The 19727-nt window shown below is 50.6% G+C and overlaps 1 protein-coding gene across 1 annotated transcript in view; it reads right to left on the bottom strand.

Annotated features, from left to right (window-relative positions):
- Positions 1–3426: 3426 nt before the first annotated feature.
- MICOS10 (mitochondrial contact site and cristae organizing system subunit 10) overlaps positions 3427–19727 on the bottom strand; it is a 57030-nt gene continuing 40729 nt past the window's right edge. Inside the window, exons 2-4 of the mRNA XM_063942139.1 lie at positions 6783–6830; positions 5030–5139; positions 3427–3575 (exon numbers count right to left, since the gene is read on the bottom strand). Of these exons, the coding sequence (XP_063798209.1) occupies positions 3567–3575; positions 5030–5139; positions 6783–6830 (167 nt within the window). The 3' untranslated portion in view covers positions 3427–3566. The remainder of the gene's footprint in view (positions 3576–5029; positions 5140–6782; positions 6831–19727) is intronic.

The raw sequence follows: 19727 nt of genomic DNA, 5'->3' as shown, positions 1-19727 counted from the left end.
CTGCCCCCAATCCTCTCTCCCACCTACCTGCCCCTCCTGCCAGTACTAGCATCAGCCGCTGCCTCCTATCCTCTCTCCCACCTACCTGTCCCTCCTCCAACCTACCTGCCTCTCCTGTCATTACTAGCATCAGCCCCTGCTCACAATCCTCTTTCCCACCTACCTACCCCTCCTAGCATCAGCCCCTGCTCCCTATCCTCTCTCCCACCTACCTGCCCTTCCTAGCATCAGCCCTTGCCCCCAATCCTCTCTCCCACCTATCTGCCCCTCCTGCCAGTACTAGCATCAGCCCCTGCCTCCTATCCTCTCTCCCACCTACCTGCCCCTCCTGCCATTACTAGCATCAGCCCCTGCCCCCAATCCTCTCTCCCACCTACCTGCCCCTCCTGCCATTACTAGCATCAGCCGCTGCCTCCTATACTCTCTCCCACCTACCTGCCCCTCCTGCCATTACTAGCATCAGCCCCCTATCCTCTCTCCCACCTACCTGCCCCTCCTGCCAGTACTAGCATCAGCCCCTGCCCCCTATCCTCTCTCCCACCTGCCCCTCCTGCCAGTACTAGCATCAGCCCCTGCCCCCAATCCTCTCTCCCACCTACCTGCCTCTCCTGTCATTACTAGCATCAGCACCTGCCCCCAATCCTCTCTCCCACCTACCTGCCCCTCCTGACAGTACTAGCATCAGCCCCTGCCCCCTATCCTCTCTCCCACCTACCTGCCCCTCCTGCCATTACTAGCATCAGCCCCTGCCCCCTATCCTCTCTCCCACATACCTGCCCCTCCTGCCATTACTAGCATCAGCCCCTGCCCCCAATCCTCTCTCCCACCTACCTGCCCCTCCTAGCATCAGCCCCTGCCCCCAATCCTCTCTCCCACCTATCTGCCCCTCCTAGCATCAGCCCCTGCCCCCAATCCTCTCTCCCACCTATCTGCCCCTCCTGCCAGTACTAGCATCAGCCCCTGCCTCCTATCCTCTCTCCCACCTACCTGCCCCTCCTGCCATTACTAGCATCAGCCCCTGCCCCCAATCCTCTCTCCCACCTACCTGCCCCTCCTGCCATTACTAGCATCAGCCGCTGCCTCCTATCCTCTCTCCCACCTACCTGCCCCTCCTGCCATTACTAGCATCAGCCCCCTATCCTCTCTCCCACCTACCTGCCCCTCCTGCCAGTACTAGCATCAGCCCCTGCCCCCTATCCTCTCTCCCACCTGCCCCTCCTGCCAGTACTAGCATCAGCCCCTGCCCCCTATCCTCTCTCCCACCTGCCCCTCCTGCCAGTACTAGCATCAGCCCCTGCCCCCAATCCTCTCTCCCACCTACCTGCCCCTCCTGCCATTACTAGCATCAGCCCCTGCCTCCTATCCTCTCTCCCACCTACCTGCCCCTCCTGCCATTACTAGCATCAGCCCCTGCCCCCAACCCTCTCTCCCACCTACCTGCCCCTCCTAGCATCAGCCCCTGCTCCCAATCCTCTCTCCCACCTACCTACCCCTCCTGCCATTACTAGCATCAGCCCCTGCCCCCTATCCTCTCTCCCACCTACCTGCCCCTCCTGCCAGTACTAGCATCAGCCCCTGCCCCCTATCCTCTCCCACCTACCTGCCCCTCCTGCCAGTACTAGCATCAGCCCCTGCCCCCAATCCTCTCTCCCACCTACGTGCCCCTCCTGCCATTACTAGCATCAGCCCCTGCCCCCAATCCTCTCTCCCACCTACCTGCCCCTCCTGCCAGTACTAGCATCAGCCCCTGCCCCCAATCCTCTCTCCCACCTACCTGCCCCTCCTGCCATTAGTAGCATCAGCCCCTGCCCCCTATCATCTCTCCCACCTACCTGTCCCTCCTGCCAGTACTAGCATCAGCCCCTGCCTCCTATCCTCTCTCCCACCTACCTGCCCCTCCTGCCATTAGTAGCATCAGCCCCTGCCCCCTATCCTCTCTCCCACCTACCTGCCACTCCTGCCATTACTAGCATCAGCCCCTGCCCCCAATCCTCTCCCACCTACCTGCCCCTCCTGCCAGTACTAGCATCAGCCCCTGCCTCCTATCCTCTCCCACCTACCTGCCCCTCCTACCATTACTAGCATCAGCCCCTGCCCCCAATCCTCTCCCACCTACCTGCCTCTCCTGTCATTACTAGCATCAGCCCCTGCCCCCTATCCGCTCTCCCACCTACCTGCCCCTCCTGCCATTACTAGCATCAGCCCCTGCCCCCAATCCTCTCTCCCACCTACCTGCCCCTCCTACCAGTACTAGCATCAGCCGCTACCTCCTAGCCTCTCTCCCACCTACCTGCCCCTCCTGCCAGTACTAGCATCAGCCCCTGCTCACAATCCTCTTTCCCACCTACCTACCCCTCCTAGCATCAGCCCCTGCTCCCTATCCTCTCCCACCTACCTGCCCCTCCTCCCTATCCTCTCCCACCTACCTGCCCCTCCAGCCAGTACTAGCATCAGCCCCTGCTCCCAATCCTCTCTCCCACCTACCTGCCCCTCCTTGCATCAGCCCCTGCTCCCAATCCTCTCTCCCACCTACCTACCCCTCCTTGCAGTGTCCGCTCCTCACTCTGTGTGCCATTCATGCCCTGTGTAACTCACTATACCTCCTGGCTCTTCTATCATGTGCTGTAGCCTATATGAGTATGGGAGCACCCTACCTGCGGGATTATACACCTGTGCTGTAGTATGGGTGCACCCTAGCTGCGGGATTATACACCTGTGCTGTAGTATGGGTGCACCCTAGCTGCGGGATTATACACCTGTGCTGTAGTATGGGTGCACCCTAGCTGCGGGATTATACACCTGTGCTGTAGTATGGGTGCACCCTAGCTGCGGGATTATACACCTGTGCTGTAGTATGGGTGCACCATAGCTGCGGGATTATACACCTGTGCTGTAGTATGGGTGCACCATAGCTGCGGGATTATACACCTGTACTGTAGTATGGGTGCACCATAGCTGCGGGATTATACACCTGTGCTGTAGTATGGGTGCACCCTAGCTGCGGGATTATACACATGTGCTGTAGTATGGGTGCACCCTAGCTGCGGGATTATACACCTGTGCTGTAGTATGGGTGCACCCTAGCTGCGGGATTATACACCTGTGCTGTAGTATGGGTGTACCCTAGCTGCGGGATTATACACCTGTGCTGTAGTATGGGTGCACCCTAGCTGCGGGATTATACACCTGTGCTGTAGTATGGGTGTACCCTAGCTGCGGGATTATACACCTGTGCTGTAGTATGGGTGCACCCTAGCTGCGGGATTATACACCTATTTTCTGCACGCTGGCCCCTTGGTGTACAGAATATATGGAGCGCACAACTAGACAAAGTTAATTTACTACAACAATAATCATTGGCATTTCATTATGTGATCCATCCTGAATATCCACACGTATAAATGACTCAGACACAGCTCCCACACATATATTCTCTCTGTTTCCTTTATTATCCTAATTGTTGTGACAGTATAAAAGAAAGACGTTGTGAGGGGTCCTCTTGTATCGTGCAAGGCTCCAGATGGTCAGCTCTGCTGCAGCTCTTCTCAATGTACGATCGCTCAGGCTCATTGTTCCTGCAACAAGACCACGAGCGCCAAGAGGATTATATACTAATAACCTAATCACTTAGTACAGAAACACAGACTGCAGGTAAGAACCACTGGGCCCATTTAGTCTGCCCGAAACAAAAGTACACATACGCTAGGGTTAATATTTTGTCGGGAGCAAATTAACCTACCAGTATGTTTTTGGACTGTTGGAGAACCCACACACGCACTGGTGGAACATACAAACTCCACACCGGCAGGCCATGTGAGGTCATTAAACCCATGACCTCAGTGCTGGATGCAGTAATGCTAACCATTACACCACCCGTGCTGTACCCAATAGGACCAGGATCGGTTAAGGCTGCTGGGGGGGGGGGGGGAGAGTTAGGTTTTAGGCACCACCGGGAAGGGTAGATCACACATGTACACACAGACACACGGGATTGTGCTACTGTAATAAATAAACCTGAGCGGTAAGTGCACTTGGCTGCAATGTAATACTGTACTGAGCATATGCGCTAGTGTAGGGACTTGCAGAAATCTGGTTTCCCTTGACAACGGCCTGCAATCCTAAATATTTGCGCTAAATATGAACAAAAGCTTTGCGGCATACAGTACTAGTGAGCGCCCGTAGCAAAGTCTCTGTTTCCTACTGTAATAAAGGTTTAGTTGCATTGTTTAGGCGTAATGCTAGTTCCCTATAAGCGTCTCCATCCAGCACACAGCCCGGGGAACACCACGCTTTGTGGGGAAGGCGCCTTTAAGCAGCCGAGAGGACCGGCCCACACTCCCAGGCTTCCCTGCTCCAATACTTCTCTAATAGTTTCCACACGGTTCCCCAGCAGCCATTAAATAATTAGGTAGTTAGCAGCCCTTGAGCCATTAACCACCAAAAACACATTTGGAGGCAATTAGGGATTTAACTGTTCCAGGGCCCTGTACGTACTGATGTAGGTCCGGTCTGTGAACGCTGCAATGTGCTGAAATAAATGCAGTAGACCCTGGCTCACGTAGGGTGGCGTGTATATTTAGCAGCAAAGGGGGGCGGCGGAAGATCAACAGTCTCTGGTTTTTAGTGACCCGAGGTTTGTACAAATAATGTGTTCTATCCCGCACATACAGTACAGATGGAGCTATGATTATCTTGGCTTCTCTGCTGCGACCTAGGCACACCAAGTTTTATTAGCATAAGCTCTTCATGTGTTGTTCTCAGCTGCAATGCAATAGAGAGAGAACAATACAGCAGGGGATTAAGTCATTACAGCAGGGGATTAAGTCCGACTGCCCTGGCTCAGTTTAAGATAAGAAGGGCTCCATCTGTACACCTGGTGCATAAAGGAGAGATTCTGTTAGTGCCAGGGGCCAGCCGGAGTCGCGCAGAGTAAATCATCTGTCTCAGATCACCATGTTCCAGGGCTGCCCAGTTTTGATGGCAGCAGGCAATAACCAGCAAACATCCGACGCGCTGCGGCCACACTTACTTTGACAAACTTGCCGTGGAGAAGATACGGGGACTGGAAGTCCTTCTGGCAGTTTGAATAAGCCATTCCTAAGCCAATCCCGGAGGAGAAAGCGATGGGCCACGTCTTTCCTGTAGAGAGAGGTTTATAGGTTACGTGGGCCACATGTAGGCAATTAACCCTCTCCAGGCACACAAATCTCTTTGTTTTAAGTTTAATGAGAGTTTTAATGGAAACTTATATCACTGAAAATACACAAAAAAATGCCCAATTTACAATTTAAAGCACATTTCAGATGCCAAAGTTTATTCCATTATACTATATCCCTGAAATGTTTACACACGGGGCAAAGCCTATTTATAGACCAGCTGTACCCCAACACCATAAATCTGCCCAGCGCTTGGTGTCCGGTGACTGGGGTCTGGCAGGAGGTGATTGATTCGCAAAACGTGGGCTCAACTTTGATCAATAGGGTGTCTCCCACAGAGGACAATCCCCTTAAGTCAGGAGCAAGAAGCGGTAAAAGGCAGGAATGCAGTTCCTGTAAGAAATGATTTGCAGGAATGAGGGCCTCCCTTGGAAGAATTGCAGTTGTCTGAGGCCGTTGTTGCGTGCTGCTTCCTCCCCGGCAGCTGCACACGGAGATAACGAGTCAGTGGCTTTACCAGTCGTCAGTACAGGCAGGCAGAGTCGCCTGTGGTGAGATGAAGTGTTTCAGTGGTTCCGATGGCTGTTTAGACGGAACAATGCTCTGCAGATTACTAGAGCGGGTAGTCATTTAATAGACTGATGAAGAACATAGTACAGTACGTCACAGTAAATGGTCATACTACAAAACAAAAGGCAGCGAGGAGGTACTGCGCTGTACAGTTTATAGCTTTGTCAGCTCCAGTTCCTGTAGTTCATGAACGTTTATACTCTGATTCTGGAAACGATGGTAAAGTCTTGCCCCAGAGCTGTCTCTTTCTTGCCCTGCAATTCCCCACGGGGGCTGAGCCACTCTTGTCCTGTAAAGCTCTGCAGCTCCACTGAGTGCACAATGGGGGTAATTCAGAGTTGATCGCAGCAGCAAGTTTGTTAGCAGTTCGGCAAAACCATGTGCACTGCAGGGGGGCAGATGTAACATGTGCAGAGAGTTAGATTTGGGTGGGTTATATTGTTTCTGTGCAGGTAAATACTGGCTGCTTGATTTTTACATTTCAGTTTGATCACACCCCACCCAAATCTAACTCTCTCTGCACATGTTACATCTGCCCCCCCCCCCCCCCCCCCCCCCCCTCCCTGCAGTACACATGGTTTTTGCCCAACTGCTAACAAATTTGCTGCGGCGATCAACTCAGAATTAGGCCCCATGTCTGCACAGACAGAAGCTGCCGTATTGAACTTAATGTACAAAATTCCAATAAGTTAATTTCAAAGTGACACTGCTGTTTTTAAGTTAAAAGGAGGTTTCTGCCTTTAGAAAACTAATTAGTGTTCAGCTGCCCTCCTGCAACTTTTACTATTTTTTGTTTTCTGTGCTCTTTCAGCCATGTGTTTACATCATCAAGTGAAACAGTATCATTTTTTGCCCTTGGAGACAACATATATGCTGTGTTTCTTGCATTATTTTTAGTTGTGTCCAGAAAAAAAATAATTAACAGACTCGTTAATAGGAAAGAAAAAAAAAGTTTGATAATATATATACATAGAAAATTTTTTTTTTTTAAACTTAGTTTCACATACTACATTATTAGTAGATATGGATAGGACAGAAAAAATGGTAGACACTTACTTCTAAAGAAGACCACTGAAAATATAATCCCCAAACCGAGACCAGCACCTGTGGAAGAAAACAACAATTATTAGTGACACCTGACATCCTATTATATACAGGGACATTGCAGTCCCTATGGTCACATTATATTTATTTATATTTATATATATATATATATATATATATATATATATATATATATACACATATACACACACACAGATATATATATACACACACACATACATACATATACATATATATATATATATATATATATATATATATATATATATATATATATATATTCCTCCTAATACTCTCCTGGCAGAGAGAGTGATACGCGGCACTGCAGGGTTTTGAATAGCTGAATTTTATTTCAACGTTTCGGGACCCAAAGTCCCGTCGTCAGGAAAATAACATATGTATGTTATTTTCCTGACGACGGGACTTTGGGTCCCGAAACGTTGAAATAAAATTCAGCTATTCAAAACCCTGCAGTGCCGCGTATCACTCTCTCTGCCAGGAGAGTATTAGGAGGACTATTGACATACACGAAGGCACGCAGGTACCTGATTTATTATTATGAAGAGTGCCGATCCAGCAGCATCCCTATATATATATATATATATATATATATATATATATATATATATATAACACACACACACACACACACACACACACACACACACGTATTTATTATAGATCACAGAGGGGTGACCACACAAAAGGCTGTAATCCAAATGCTTCCATACAGGTTACAGTAGAAATACATTGTACTCATTTACAGTAACCTGTGCACTGCTATTTATAATATATAGTAGTGATGACATCAGAGCTCGCTGATTATAAGCGACGCCATCCCAACCCACTGTTTATACTGCTTTCACTTACAGGCCCTTGTCTATGTCACTTGTGCATCATATAAACACAAATCACACCACACAAGGATACAGCAAAACGGAGGATGAGGATATAGCAATACAGAATATGACATCACACGTGTGTTTTTGCGGTTTTTATCCAATGATCGGCATCCGAAAAAAATGCACCTAAAGTTCCAGGATGATACGGTTCAGCGTTCTACAGCCCCCGGCACTTTATAAAGACTGGCACTACACAGCAGAGGCGGCTATTGTGTGGGCGCTATAATCGGAGCTTCATCAGGAACCTCACCGAGGCATGGAGCCACACATTAGGGATTAGATAACGGAGGCATGACGACTGAGTGAGTGGCACAGGCACATCTAGGGGGAGAGTTACTCCGGTTCTCTCACTCCAGGCTGGAGGCTATTCGGGGAAATGGTATTACTCACGCAGACAGAAATAGCCGCAGGAATAATGGGTTTACATAATGTGCCCGGGAACTAGCTGAACATCTTCTTCCTATTAATGCAGCCCAACGGCCCGCACAAATACATAATTCAGAGTTGATCACAGCAGCAAATTTGTTAGCAGTTGGGCAAAACCATGTGCACTGCAGGTGGGGCAGATGTAACATGTGCAGAGAGAGTTAGATTTGGGTGGGGTGTGTACAAACTGAAATCTAAATTGCAGTGTAAAAATAAAGCAGCCAGTATTTACCCTGCACAGAAATAGAACACACCCAAATCTAACTCTCTCTGCACATGTTACATCTGGCCCACCTGCAGTGCAGATGGTTTTGCCCACTGCTAACAAACTTGCTGCTGCGATCAACCCAAAATGACCCCCATAATACAGCCAAATGCACATCAGCGAGGAGGACACAGCTATACCGCCCATCTGATTTTCCTGATTTCCACCGGAAACGCGCAGTATGAGAATTGCGCAGCAGCTGCCTATGACACCGCATTACTTTATACGCTTATGTATGTTCCTGTTTATTTATTTTTGTAAGAATAGCCAGAAACCTCCCTTTGGATGCCAGATGGATCCACATCAGAGTTTTGGAATCAAATTAAAATCATAATAAAACTTTCCCAAAGTCTCATCCTCCAAACCGGTTGGATCAAGCAAAAAAAATAATGAAAAACAAAAAGTCTCCAAACCCTAGAAATAGCTAATAATTCCTGTACAGGCATCGCCGCTGCGCCCCCCTCCCTCCCCCCACGTGCGAGCCTCTCGTATCCACTGCCAAGTGCGTCTTTAATCCGTTCTCGTCTCTCTGGTGCCATTACAATAGCACAGCTGGCTGCGGCCCTGCCGAACGTTTATGCTATTAGGGATAATTACTATCTGAGAGAATTCATAGAGTGGACAAATTGTCTGACCTGTGCCCTGCTCTCTTCCCGAGATCCCGGCGCGCAGCTGAACGCAACTGTGTGGAGTGCACGCTGCCCCCTTCTGCTGGGGTCACAGACACCCCATCCGCCCCCCAAAGCAGCCCAGTGGTCAGCAATCGCAGTGCGTACACCCAGATTCTCTTCCCTCTGCGCCACCTGGCTCTACAGCAGGGATGGGGACCCTTCGGCCCTCCAACTGTTGTTGAACTACAACATCCCAGCATGCCCGGCTACAGTTTTAGCATGGCCAAATAGCAAAACTGTAGCAAGGAATGCTGGTATGTGTAGTTCAACAACAGCTGGAGGGCCGAAGGTACCCATCCCTGCTCTACAGGCTGAGTTTGGTGATAAACCCAGTTACCTATAGATAAGTCACTATGAGACAGTCCTCTGCTGGCTACAACAGGGGGACTCAAACGGGAACAAAAGGGGAGACCAATGTTTTGGACCTGTTCAGACTTTAGATAAAGAACAGCTATTCCAGATGTCTAACTGTTAAGACGAATCCCATTGCGGACAAAGGGTGCCGGTTGCAACTGCAGCGGCGTGAAACGCATCTCGCACCCCACTCTCAGCCCAAGTTCGCACAGTCTCAGTCGGAAGTTGGCTGTTCCAGTGCAGAGCCCCATGCAAGGGTACAATTTATCTTGTGTTTCTCCATTGCACAGAAACCAGGAGACCTTACGGAGCTATACCTGCTGCAGGACGGCCGTCTTACGTCACACATCACCTGTCGTGCCAGGTAGGCAAACTAAATGGAGCGTTATCAGTAGGGAAGATAGAGAAGAACATGGAAATCTGGTGGTCATCAGATCTGATTGCTGGGCAGCGATTTTTGCAGCGCTGCGATCAGATAGTCGCCGCCTACGCTGGGAGTGTATTTTAGCTGTGCAAGTGTGCGATCGCATGTGTAGCAGAGATGTACAAACAGATCTTGTGCAGTCTCTGCGCAGCCCAGGACTTATTCAGCCGCTGCGATCGCTTCACCCTGTCCGGGACCGGAACGGACGCCTGGACACGCCTGCGTTTTTCCAGATACTCCCAGAAAACGGTCAGTTGCCACCCACAGACGCCCTCTTCCTGTCAATCTCCTTTGCGAACGCCCGTGTGAACGGATCCTTCGCACAAACCAGTCGCTGACCGGCGATCCGCTTTGCAGCCGTCCGTCACACCTGCGCATTGCGGTGCATACGCATGCGCAGTTTGGATCTGATCGCTCGCTCTGTGAAAACGCACAGCGGTGATCAGATCTGACTTACCCCCTCTGACCTTGTATTTACACATACAGGATAACACCTTAGATTACGCCAAGCAGACCAGGTAGGGTAAACCCAAGAACGTGCCCAACGCTCTCAGCAGACAGTGGGCGCACACGAGGAATCCTTCCCTGGTGCTATGAACTGGCAGAACGTCCATCCCAAAGGTTAGAGAGTAAGAAGTTCTGAAGTCTTTCTTTGGTATCTGCTGTTGGCTCCCTCCCCAGATAACGTAGAAGGGAAACAATAATGGAGAATACTATAGTGTGAGACGCTGTGATCCTGCGCTGGGGGAGGGGAGGCATCAACAAACGTCCTATAATACGGTCTGCATGATAATAATATCAGATATCAATGTAAATACGCAATATAACCCAGGTGCAGCATATGACCAACCAGACCTCAGAGTTACAGACTTCTAGCCAGAGGTCTCAGACAGCTCCCCCACCAATGGGTTTCCACTTAGATGGGCTTTCAAAAGCCGGTGTGAGAGTCCCTGCACTTGCCCGTCTGGTGCGCCGATGGTCCGGGGGTGCACAGAAAGGTAAGGGAACCCCAACGATACAAGAGGCTGTGTCTACAAAACTGTAGGTCCACATTAATTCGCCGTTGATGCGTGTGGCTGCGGGTGACGGAGCTGCTACTGTGCAGCCCCCTTTACAGCTTACAGGCAGGAAGTGTGGCACGCACAGTGATACAACATTTCTTACACCATTCATGCAGCCTCATCTCAGATTATAGCGTCCATGTAATGTATAGGGGGGGTCATTCCGAGTTGATCGCTCGCTAGATACTTTTAGCAGCCGTGCAAACGCATAGTCGCCGCCCACGGGGGAGTGTATTTTTGCTTCGCAAGTGTGCAAACGCCTGTGCAGCCGAGCGGTACAAACACATTTTGTGCAAAACAAGACCAGCCCTGTAGTTACTTATTCTGTGCGATGATTGCAGCGACGAAGGTCCCGGAATTGACGTCAGATACCCGCCCTGCAACACGCCCGGCCGCGCCTGCGTTTTCCCAACCACTCCCAGAAAACGGTCAGTTGACACCAATAGACGCCCTCTTCCTGTCAATCTCCTTGCGATCGGCTGTGCGAATGGAATCTTCGCTAGATCCAGTGCACAGCAGCGATGCTCTTTGTGCCCGTACGACGCGCATTTCGCATTGCGGCGCATATGCAGTTTAGCCTTTTTTTTTTTAACCTGATCGCTACGCAGCGAAAATCGTCAGCGAGCGATCAACTCGGAATGACCCCCAGGGTACGTATATCGAATACTCAATCCTGCCAACAAGACAACTTTTCCTTGATGTTTGGCAAAGGCGAGGCGGCTAAGAACCGTTTGCTCTCACGGCGCAGGGAAAGTTACTATAGTGTCCAGGAAACACAGAAATTACCGTAATAACGGAGAGAACGTGGAGGCGGATCGCGGGCTACCTCACTGTGGTTAATGGACCATAAAGAGGCCACATCATTAAGCACAATGAGGTATTTGAGTAATATGCGCAATGGTCTTCCAACACCTGGAGGGTCAGAGCGAGGGGGCGTCTACAGCGGCCAAGGGGTTAAACAGCAGCCAGAACCTAGCGTCTGCTGGCACCTGATCCCGTCCCAGATGTTTCCACTGAGCAGCGGCACCTCCAGGACAGCCTCAAACTCATAACAATAAAACATGAAAGGCTTATCTTCTAATAAAAGGTAACAGAGAGGCCTAACAGGAGAGAGCTTTTCCAGAGCAGAGCCGCAGGCTGCGGGTGATGGGGGGGGGGGGGGGGGGGGGGGGGGGGGCATTTACACCTTCTCTGTGACCGCTTCAAACACGTAACTGGAAAAACAGCCCAGCGCTGGCTCATTTCTCGCTATTAACCAGCCACATGCCAAGCCCCCCTCTTGCCAGAGAGATTATGGCTAGATGTAATGGAGGCGGGGTGGAATTACGCCGTGGCACGTGGGGAGGCGGCCACCTCGTTTCAAGATATTAAAGTCTAACCCTTGCCGCGAGAATTACACCACATCAATCCACTAGCCCATCAATCTCACTCATCAGTAAATATCCGGGTCTCAACGACGATTGCTCTCCAACTTCCTCCACCGCACACGAGCTCAGCAGATGGGCCACCGCGAGCAACACTCAAATATGTACAAAGTGGTCCTAATAAAACTAAAGTGTACTGTAGGTAAGAGTGCAATCGTGGGGGAAGCTTTTGTTTCCATGCACAGCACACTTCCTGTCTGTAGGAGCAAGTTTTTATTTTTTATTTTTAATAGTATTTTGTGCGGCATCTGAAATAAACATTTTATACCTGGTGTACGGGGGAAAATGCTGGACTAATAATGACTACAACGTTCTCCTACATGTTTGAGGACCACAGGCAACCTATAGGGCCCGAAACGCGAGATAGGCCGCTGCCGGGTGAAGATGTCTCGCACCTTGTTCATAAATGCTGCTCTGATTATATTCATTGCTACAAAACTTTACTCAGGAGCAATTACAACATTTACGGGGGAATGGTCAATTCTTTGGGATGGCTTCCCAGTATGGTTGCATGAAGGGACATTGCGTCCAGTAACATGACTGATCTTCCCACGTATTCCACAGAGGCGCGCAGGAAAAATCAGTGAGGTTTGGCTACTGCAGTATGCAGTCGTGCACGCAGCCAATTACTGCCAAGAATAGAATCTACACATGAAACCCCCCCCCCCCCAAACGATATGGGCCGGATTCAGAGTTCACGTAAAATTATCGATTTTTTTTGCTACTGCTCATGTAAAATTCCTAAAAACTCGCACAGTACATGCGTTACAGTGTGTACACCGCGCAGCCCCACGGGAGAACACAACATCACTCGCAGTCTGCGCACAATACGATGCAAGGTGCGCAGTCCGCTGTGACTCCACACCTCTGTCAAGCTCACCTTTTCCAAGGTGAACTCCAAGTGAACAAATGGTGATTTATCTCGGTGGGGAAGGGCGCGAGGGGAGCAGTTCTACAATACACACAAACCTTTGCATGCAGTTGCTGAAAGTTAGATGTTGCTGCTTTCTGCAAAGAGAGTGTTAACGTTTATTTTTACTCGTACGTCAAAAGTAACATCCGTTCATTCAGCAACATACTCAGGCCGCCCGCCAACTGCTGTGGCACTGCAAGTCCCAGCATGTGAGCTGCAGGTGGCTGTAGAGCCTGACGGGGAAGGGCGGCTGCGGATAGCGGTCTCAGGGGCCCTGCTCAGTACACTGTGTTACTCTGCTTCCTCCTCCCGCAGTTCAGTGTGACCCTTTAACCTGTGACACATGGAACAATCCTGGCTGGTGACCAGGTGCAGCTGTGGTCAGATCCCCCTGACCACAGACGTAAGATATGCAGGGGAATGCTGCTCCTTATGGTACGTTTACATGGCGCTCCAACAGACCCCCACTTGCCAAAATAAAAGTAACTCTGCCCCAGACTTTGCTGTTTCTAGGGTGGTGCTATCTGCCCGTCCTATCATGTCCTCACTAAATGTGCAACATGACACGAGCTCCAGAAATATCAGAGAGCCCCTCCGCACACAGAGCCCCCGGGGGCAGCCTCCATGCATGCAGCACATTCCACGCTTGGGAGTGTTTTATGGGAAAGAGAGAACAGGTTCAGAGATTCCGCAAACGTGGCACACGTGTGTGAGGATGAAGGGGCATGTAGCAGACACACCATGGGGCAAGAAAGTAGGAGAACATGCCTTGTAAGCGGCTGTGGACCCTCAAGTATCAGCATCATGAAGCATGCTGAAATTTGTAGTCCCCCAACAGATCACCAGCAATAGGGGTTTTATGCAAAAGGCCTAGGTCTGTCCTTATTTTTTTTTTTACAACAAATAGATTTATATCAGTACTGGGGCCAGGAGTCCGATTTCTGCCCAGGTGTCTCTGTGTGTAGTCTTTATGTTTTCCGTGATTGCGTTAGGTTACCTCCGGCATTACAACTCCCTCCTACGCTACCAAAAAACACACTGGCAGGATAAGTGGCTGCTGACTAACATGTACCCTAGTGTGTATAAATAAATGTTAATAACGTCTGCAGAAGCGGTCTCCTCCCCGTTACTGGCACTGCGCAGGCTCTGGTGCTAACGCGGAGGAAGGACACAGAGGTCAGACCCCAAAACCGTACCCGATTCTGGTAGAATGTCCTGCAGGGCTAGTAAGTAAAGTACCAATTGTCAGTAAATAGCAACAGGAGCCCTTTAACGCCAGACACGAAAATATACATACACACACACAGATACCATATATATCCATCTATATACACATACAGCAATGGTGCAGCACTCATGGCTAAATAAAAGTACATGTCACAGGGGGTCATTGACGATCAGTTACTCGGACATGCGGGGGGACGTTCAGCACAGGGCTAATCCGCCCCACATGTCAGGCCCTGCCCCCCTTCCCCCCTGCACGGGTGCAAAAGCATCGCACAGCAGCATGGTTTTTACACCTGCTGAGTCGCTGCCTAGCTGCGCTGGCAGGCGACTACCCGTCGCGTCCCGGGTCGCATGTGACGTCACACAGCCGCCCGCGGCCCTCACCCGCAAAGGTCCGGACACTCCTGCGTTGTCCGGACCGCGCCCCACCAACGGCGTTCTAACGCCGCTGACACGCCCCTTCCCGTCCTGCGACCGTCTGTCAATCAGGCAGAGGCGATCGCAGCCCTGAGATGCTTTCGCATCTCACTGGGCTTCACAGGGTGCGCACTACCCACAGGCATCAGACTGCGAGCGCTGCAGCTGCAGTAATCCAGTCTGAATGACCCCCCACTGCTGGAAAGGCAATTAACGTTTCAATATATTTGTCATGTTGTCATCCTGATGACAATATGACAAATATATTGACACACTGATAGCAGTTCCAGCAGTCATGTAACATTATTCAGCCACGAGTGCTGCGCCATTACGGCCTGTACGGTTTCCTAGTAAGGGCACGGCTGCAGCTTTTGGAGTGGCGGACCTTGGATTACGCAGAATAAGGCGGCGCTCACGGTACCTCCAGTAGAAAGAACAGAGTTCTTGATAAAAGTCTGGTGACTGAGACCTCAGACAAAGACCGCGGGGAGATGTACTGTATGAAGCAGTGAACAGAGTGGAGAAGTTGCAATAGGCTTTGTGGTAACATTTATCATGTGCTTTCTATGAAATTATCCCTAGCAACGGTCTCACTTCTCCGCTCTTTTCACTGCTTCATACATCTCCCCAGTGCGTAGTGTGATATTTTCACCTCGCTCAGCATCATGTTTTGGTACAATATATACCCAGGAGGGCATCAGGGCAGGATTATTTGGGATCGTTAGGAGCGCTGGAACATTCTTATATTAATATTTTTTGCAATAACACCCTAAAACGTACAGTAACTGAGGCACTTCTGGTAATGGGCAATGCATGTTTCCCAAAAGCTACAAAAAATATCATGTTCCTGAGCCCTCATTCTTCTCCGTGTCCCCACAAGTACCCCATTTCCACACGAAGACCCCGAGACGTTAGCAGCCTGTGCCTCACACCTCAGACACACTGATCAGGGGGGATCAGGAACCGCTTTCGCTGCAGCCAGGTAGGGTTACATTATACTATATGCCAGAGGAGCCGATCTGTGGTTACCTGGCACCGCCAGGCTGGACGTTCCGCGTGGCTGAGCGTGCCAGTAATTAGTAGGGTTTGTTTATTTGACTTTGCAGTGTACACTTCAGAAACACTGGCACCTCCGAGTACCAGATAGTCTGCCAGCTCCCAAATACATGACGGCTTCAGCAGAGGAAGGAAAACAGAGGACCGGTCTGCAGCTGGGTAAACGTCAGGACACACAGTGAGAGCGGCTGCAGGGAATGGGGCTAACAGCCCAATATTTAACCATTGCACCCTCCTGACGGACACCAGAGGCCATCAGTAGTCCTTCTTATCAGTGTGTAAATCCCTGCAGGTTACGCATCTATTACACGGTACTCTATGGCAGACATAGTCATCCCAGCAATCTCTGCCACCCACCAACCAGGGAGCTGCAGGATGGCCGTGCTGCCTGTAGAGGGAGCCATTCTAGTCCCCAACCGGCCAGAGCAAGGGTCTAGCAGACATCCTGTATTAATGATCATACAGCTCCAACTAGTATCCTACTACATTACATAACAAATATACCAACTTGTCTAATGCGGGGTACACACGGGGCGACTTGCGCCTGTGCGCCAAGCGATCTAGGTTAGAAGAGATCGCTCGGCGCACATTGCTATACACCGCTATAGAGCGATCTGTGATAACCAGTGTTCTTTATGCACACGCTAGGCGATCCGACTAGATCTTGCCTGCATGTGCTAAAGATCTGAGCGGGCGATGGCGACGAGCGAGACCGCGCATCGCTATGGGGTATACACACGGAGCGATCCGTGCTTAATTTCTAAGCGAGATGGACAGATCGCTTAGAAAATAGGTATAAATCGCCCTGTGTGTACCCCCCATTAGATTGTAAGCTCTTTTAGGCAGAGCCATTTAAGCTTCTGGTCATATGACTATATGGAATGTGTTAATATTGTACTTTATAAAAAGGTAAATCATCGTTTTTTTATTCTTATATAGTTTTACTTATAGGGCTTCTTTTTAGCTGCGTGTATAAAGAGCAGTCAGCTGATCTGCGTAAGATCTTTGAACGGGATTGCGCTAATTGTGCCTTGTGGCGTGGGAGCCTTAGCCTAACCACAGTCTCATCCCTCCAATCAGGCCACGCCCACCCTTGTCACAACCCCCTCCCCACGAGATTTGGAGAGTGTGATCTATGATCTTACAAAAGATAAGACTGACAGTAGAGAAAAAGATTATGGGAAAGAGACAAGACGCTGTACTTCAAGGTGGGTGTCTGCCATCAGACTATAACAAACCTGGAACAATTAAATCTTTATGGATTCATCATAAGACAAACACAAGGATCCTATTGGACCAGAAAGGATAAAGTGGGTCATTCCAAGTTGATCGATCGCTCGCTAGCTACTTTTTGCAGCGCTGCGATCAGATAGTCGCCGCCTATGGGGGAGTGTATTTTAGCTTTGCAAGTGTGCGATCGCATGTGCAGCCGAGTGGAACAAAAAAGTTTTGTGCAGTTATGAGTAGCCCAGAACTTACTCAGCCGCTGCGATCACTTCAGCCTGTCCGGGACAGGAATTGACGTCAGACACCGGCCCTGCAAACGGTTGGACACGCCTGCGTTTTTCCAACCACTCCCAGAAAACGGTCAGTTGCCACCCACAAACGCCCTTTACCTGTCAATCTCCTTGCGAACGGCCGTGGGAATGGATTCTTCGTTAAATCCATCGCTCAGCAACGATCCGCTTTGTACCCATACGACGTACATGCGCATTGCGGTCCAAACACCTGCGCAGTTTATACCCGATCGCACCGCAGCGAAAAAATCTAGCGTGCAATCAGGTCGGAATGACCGCCAAAGTACAGTTACCCCAGCAGCGTGCATTTTGCACCAGTCCTAGCAACGTACTCATAGTTGCGCCCAATTAGGTGAAACGTGCATGGCCAGCTGGCGTTCTCCCATTGCAGGAATATAGGTACATATAAATTAAAGGAGGAGTTCCTCTAACAATGCAATCAGCTTCATATTTAAAACAGAGCGAGCCCCGCTTTACCAGTCTGTGGGGGCTGACGCAGGCTCCGGTCTCTAGAGGATACAGACAGTCTGATTCCTGCACAGTATTAGGGAAATAACTGGAAGGCTTTCGTCCAGATCCCCCGCACACCGTCAGACTGGGAAGACAGTGAAACGCACATCAAGGAGAACACGGCAGCTAGCTCAACAGTACTACAGGCCAGCAAACGGATGGAGGCCAGATGTATGGAGAATGTGTAAGACCACGGCGGCTCCTGAACCACAAATTCCAGCAGAACTTGCAGAGCTAAGCTTTATCTACTCCTGCTATTGGTTTTGCAACATCACAAATACTTCAGGACATATCCTGTGGAACTACACATCCCAGCATGCCCTGCCCCACTTTCAGCATGTCTTAATAGCAAAACGGTGGCAGGGCATGCTGGGATGTGTAGTTCCACAGCAGCTGGAGGGCCGCAGGTTGAAGACCCATGCCTTACACCATCATGCGTTACTTAAAACATGGCGCTGGGTAATGATGTCCCAGACCAGCGACACACCCAGGCTGACGGCAGCAGGGGATGCCCCGCCCCCTTCCATGGCATTAAGGTCAGTAGTAGGGGGCCCCAGCATCCACAGAGGAAGAAGTGACTGGCGCGCCCATGGACCTCCCATTGTCTCTACCTATCAGAATAGTACAATAACCTCCGCGTTTCCATTATAAGCCTAATAAGCGATGCAACAGATCTGCAGCGATTGGCAAAATAAAAATGGAGGCGTGTCTGCGAGTTGATGCTAACCGCTTTCATTGTTCCTCTTAGGGCAGCGCAGCGTTTTAAGAGAGATTTAATAATGATTAGTGCAATCCAGTAATCCCCACTTCCCTTGCGTCTATACAGGTCCTCATCCAGTTCAGGAAACCAACAGTAAACAAATGACACTATTGGCCAGTCGTACACCTGGAATGCATCGACGGAATATTCAGTGACAATAGCAAGCGTCCCTGCTCCGAGACGTCTTTCTGGGCCAAAGGCATGAAAGGGAGATTGGCTCCACCTGTAATCTGCAGATGCACGCTAAACGTACACTCCTGCACTCAGATTAATGGCTGAGAGAAAGCAGATCCGACCGGGACACGAGTGCTAGTCAGCAGAATACAAGTACAGCATCTGTATTTTATGGGAGAAGAGGAAAATTCAAAGCATAGCCGTACACAGCAACATGTGTTGTGACAACATGGCATATGAATCACTGCACCTCTCACAGAGGACTGCGCCCCGCCGGCACTGTGCTGTACCCTCCAGCCCGCTCACAGAGGACTGCGCCCCTCCAGCACTGTGCTGTACCCTCCAGCCCGCTCACAGAGGACTGCGCCCCTCCAGCACTGTGCTGTACCCTCCAGCCCGCTCACAGAGGACTGCGCCCCTCCAGCACTGTGCTGTACCCTCCAGCCCGCTCACAGAGGACTGCGCCCCTCCAGCACTGTGCTGTACCCTCCAGCCCGCTCACAGAGGACTGCGCCCCTCCGGCACTGTGCTGTACCCTCCAGCCCGCTCACAGAGGACTGCGCCCCTCCGGCACTGTGCTGTACCCTCCAGCCCGCTCACAGAGGACTGCGCCCCTCCAGCACTGTGCTGTACCCTCCAGTCCGCTCACAGAGGACTGCGCCCCTCCGGCACTGTGCTGTACCCTACAGCCCGCTCACAGAGGACTGCGCCCCTCCAGCACTGTGCTGTACCCTCCAGCCCGCTCACAGAGGACTGCGCCCCTCCAGCACTGTGCTGTACCCTCCAGCCCGCTCACAGAGGACTGCGCCCCTCCAGCACTGTGCTGTACCCTCCA

The sequence above is a fragment of the Pseudophryne corroboree genome, chromosome 10 (genome assembly GCF_028390025.1).
Source record: "Pseudophryne corroboree isolate aPseCor3 chromosome 10, aPseCor3.hap2, whole genome shotgun sequence".
Lineage (NCBI taxonomy): Eukaryota > Metazoa > Chordata > Amphibia > Anura > Myobatrachidae > Pseudophryne > Pseudophryne corroboree.
The sequence above is the reverse complement of the archived record's forward strand: the minus strand, read 5'-3'. Positions and strand labels throughout refer to the sequence as shown.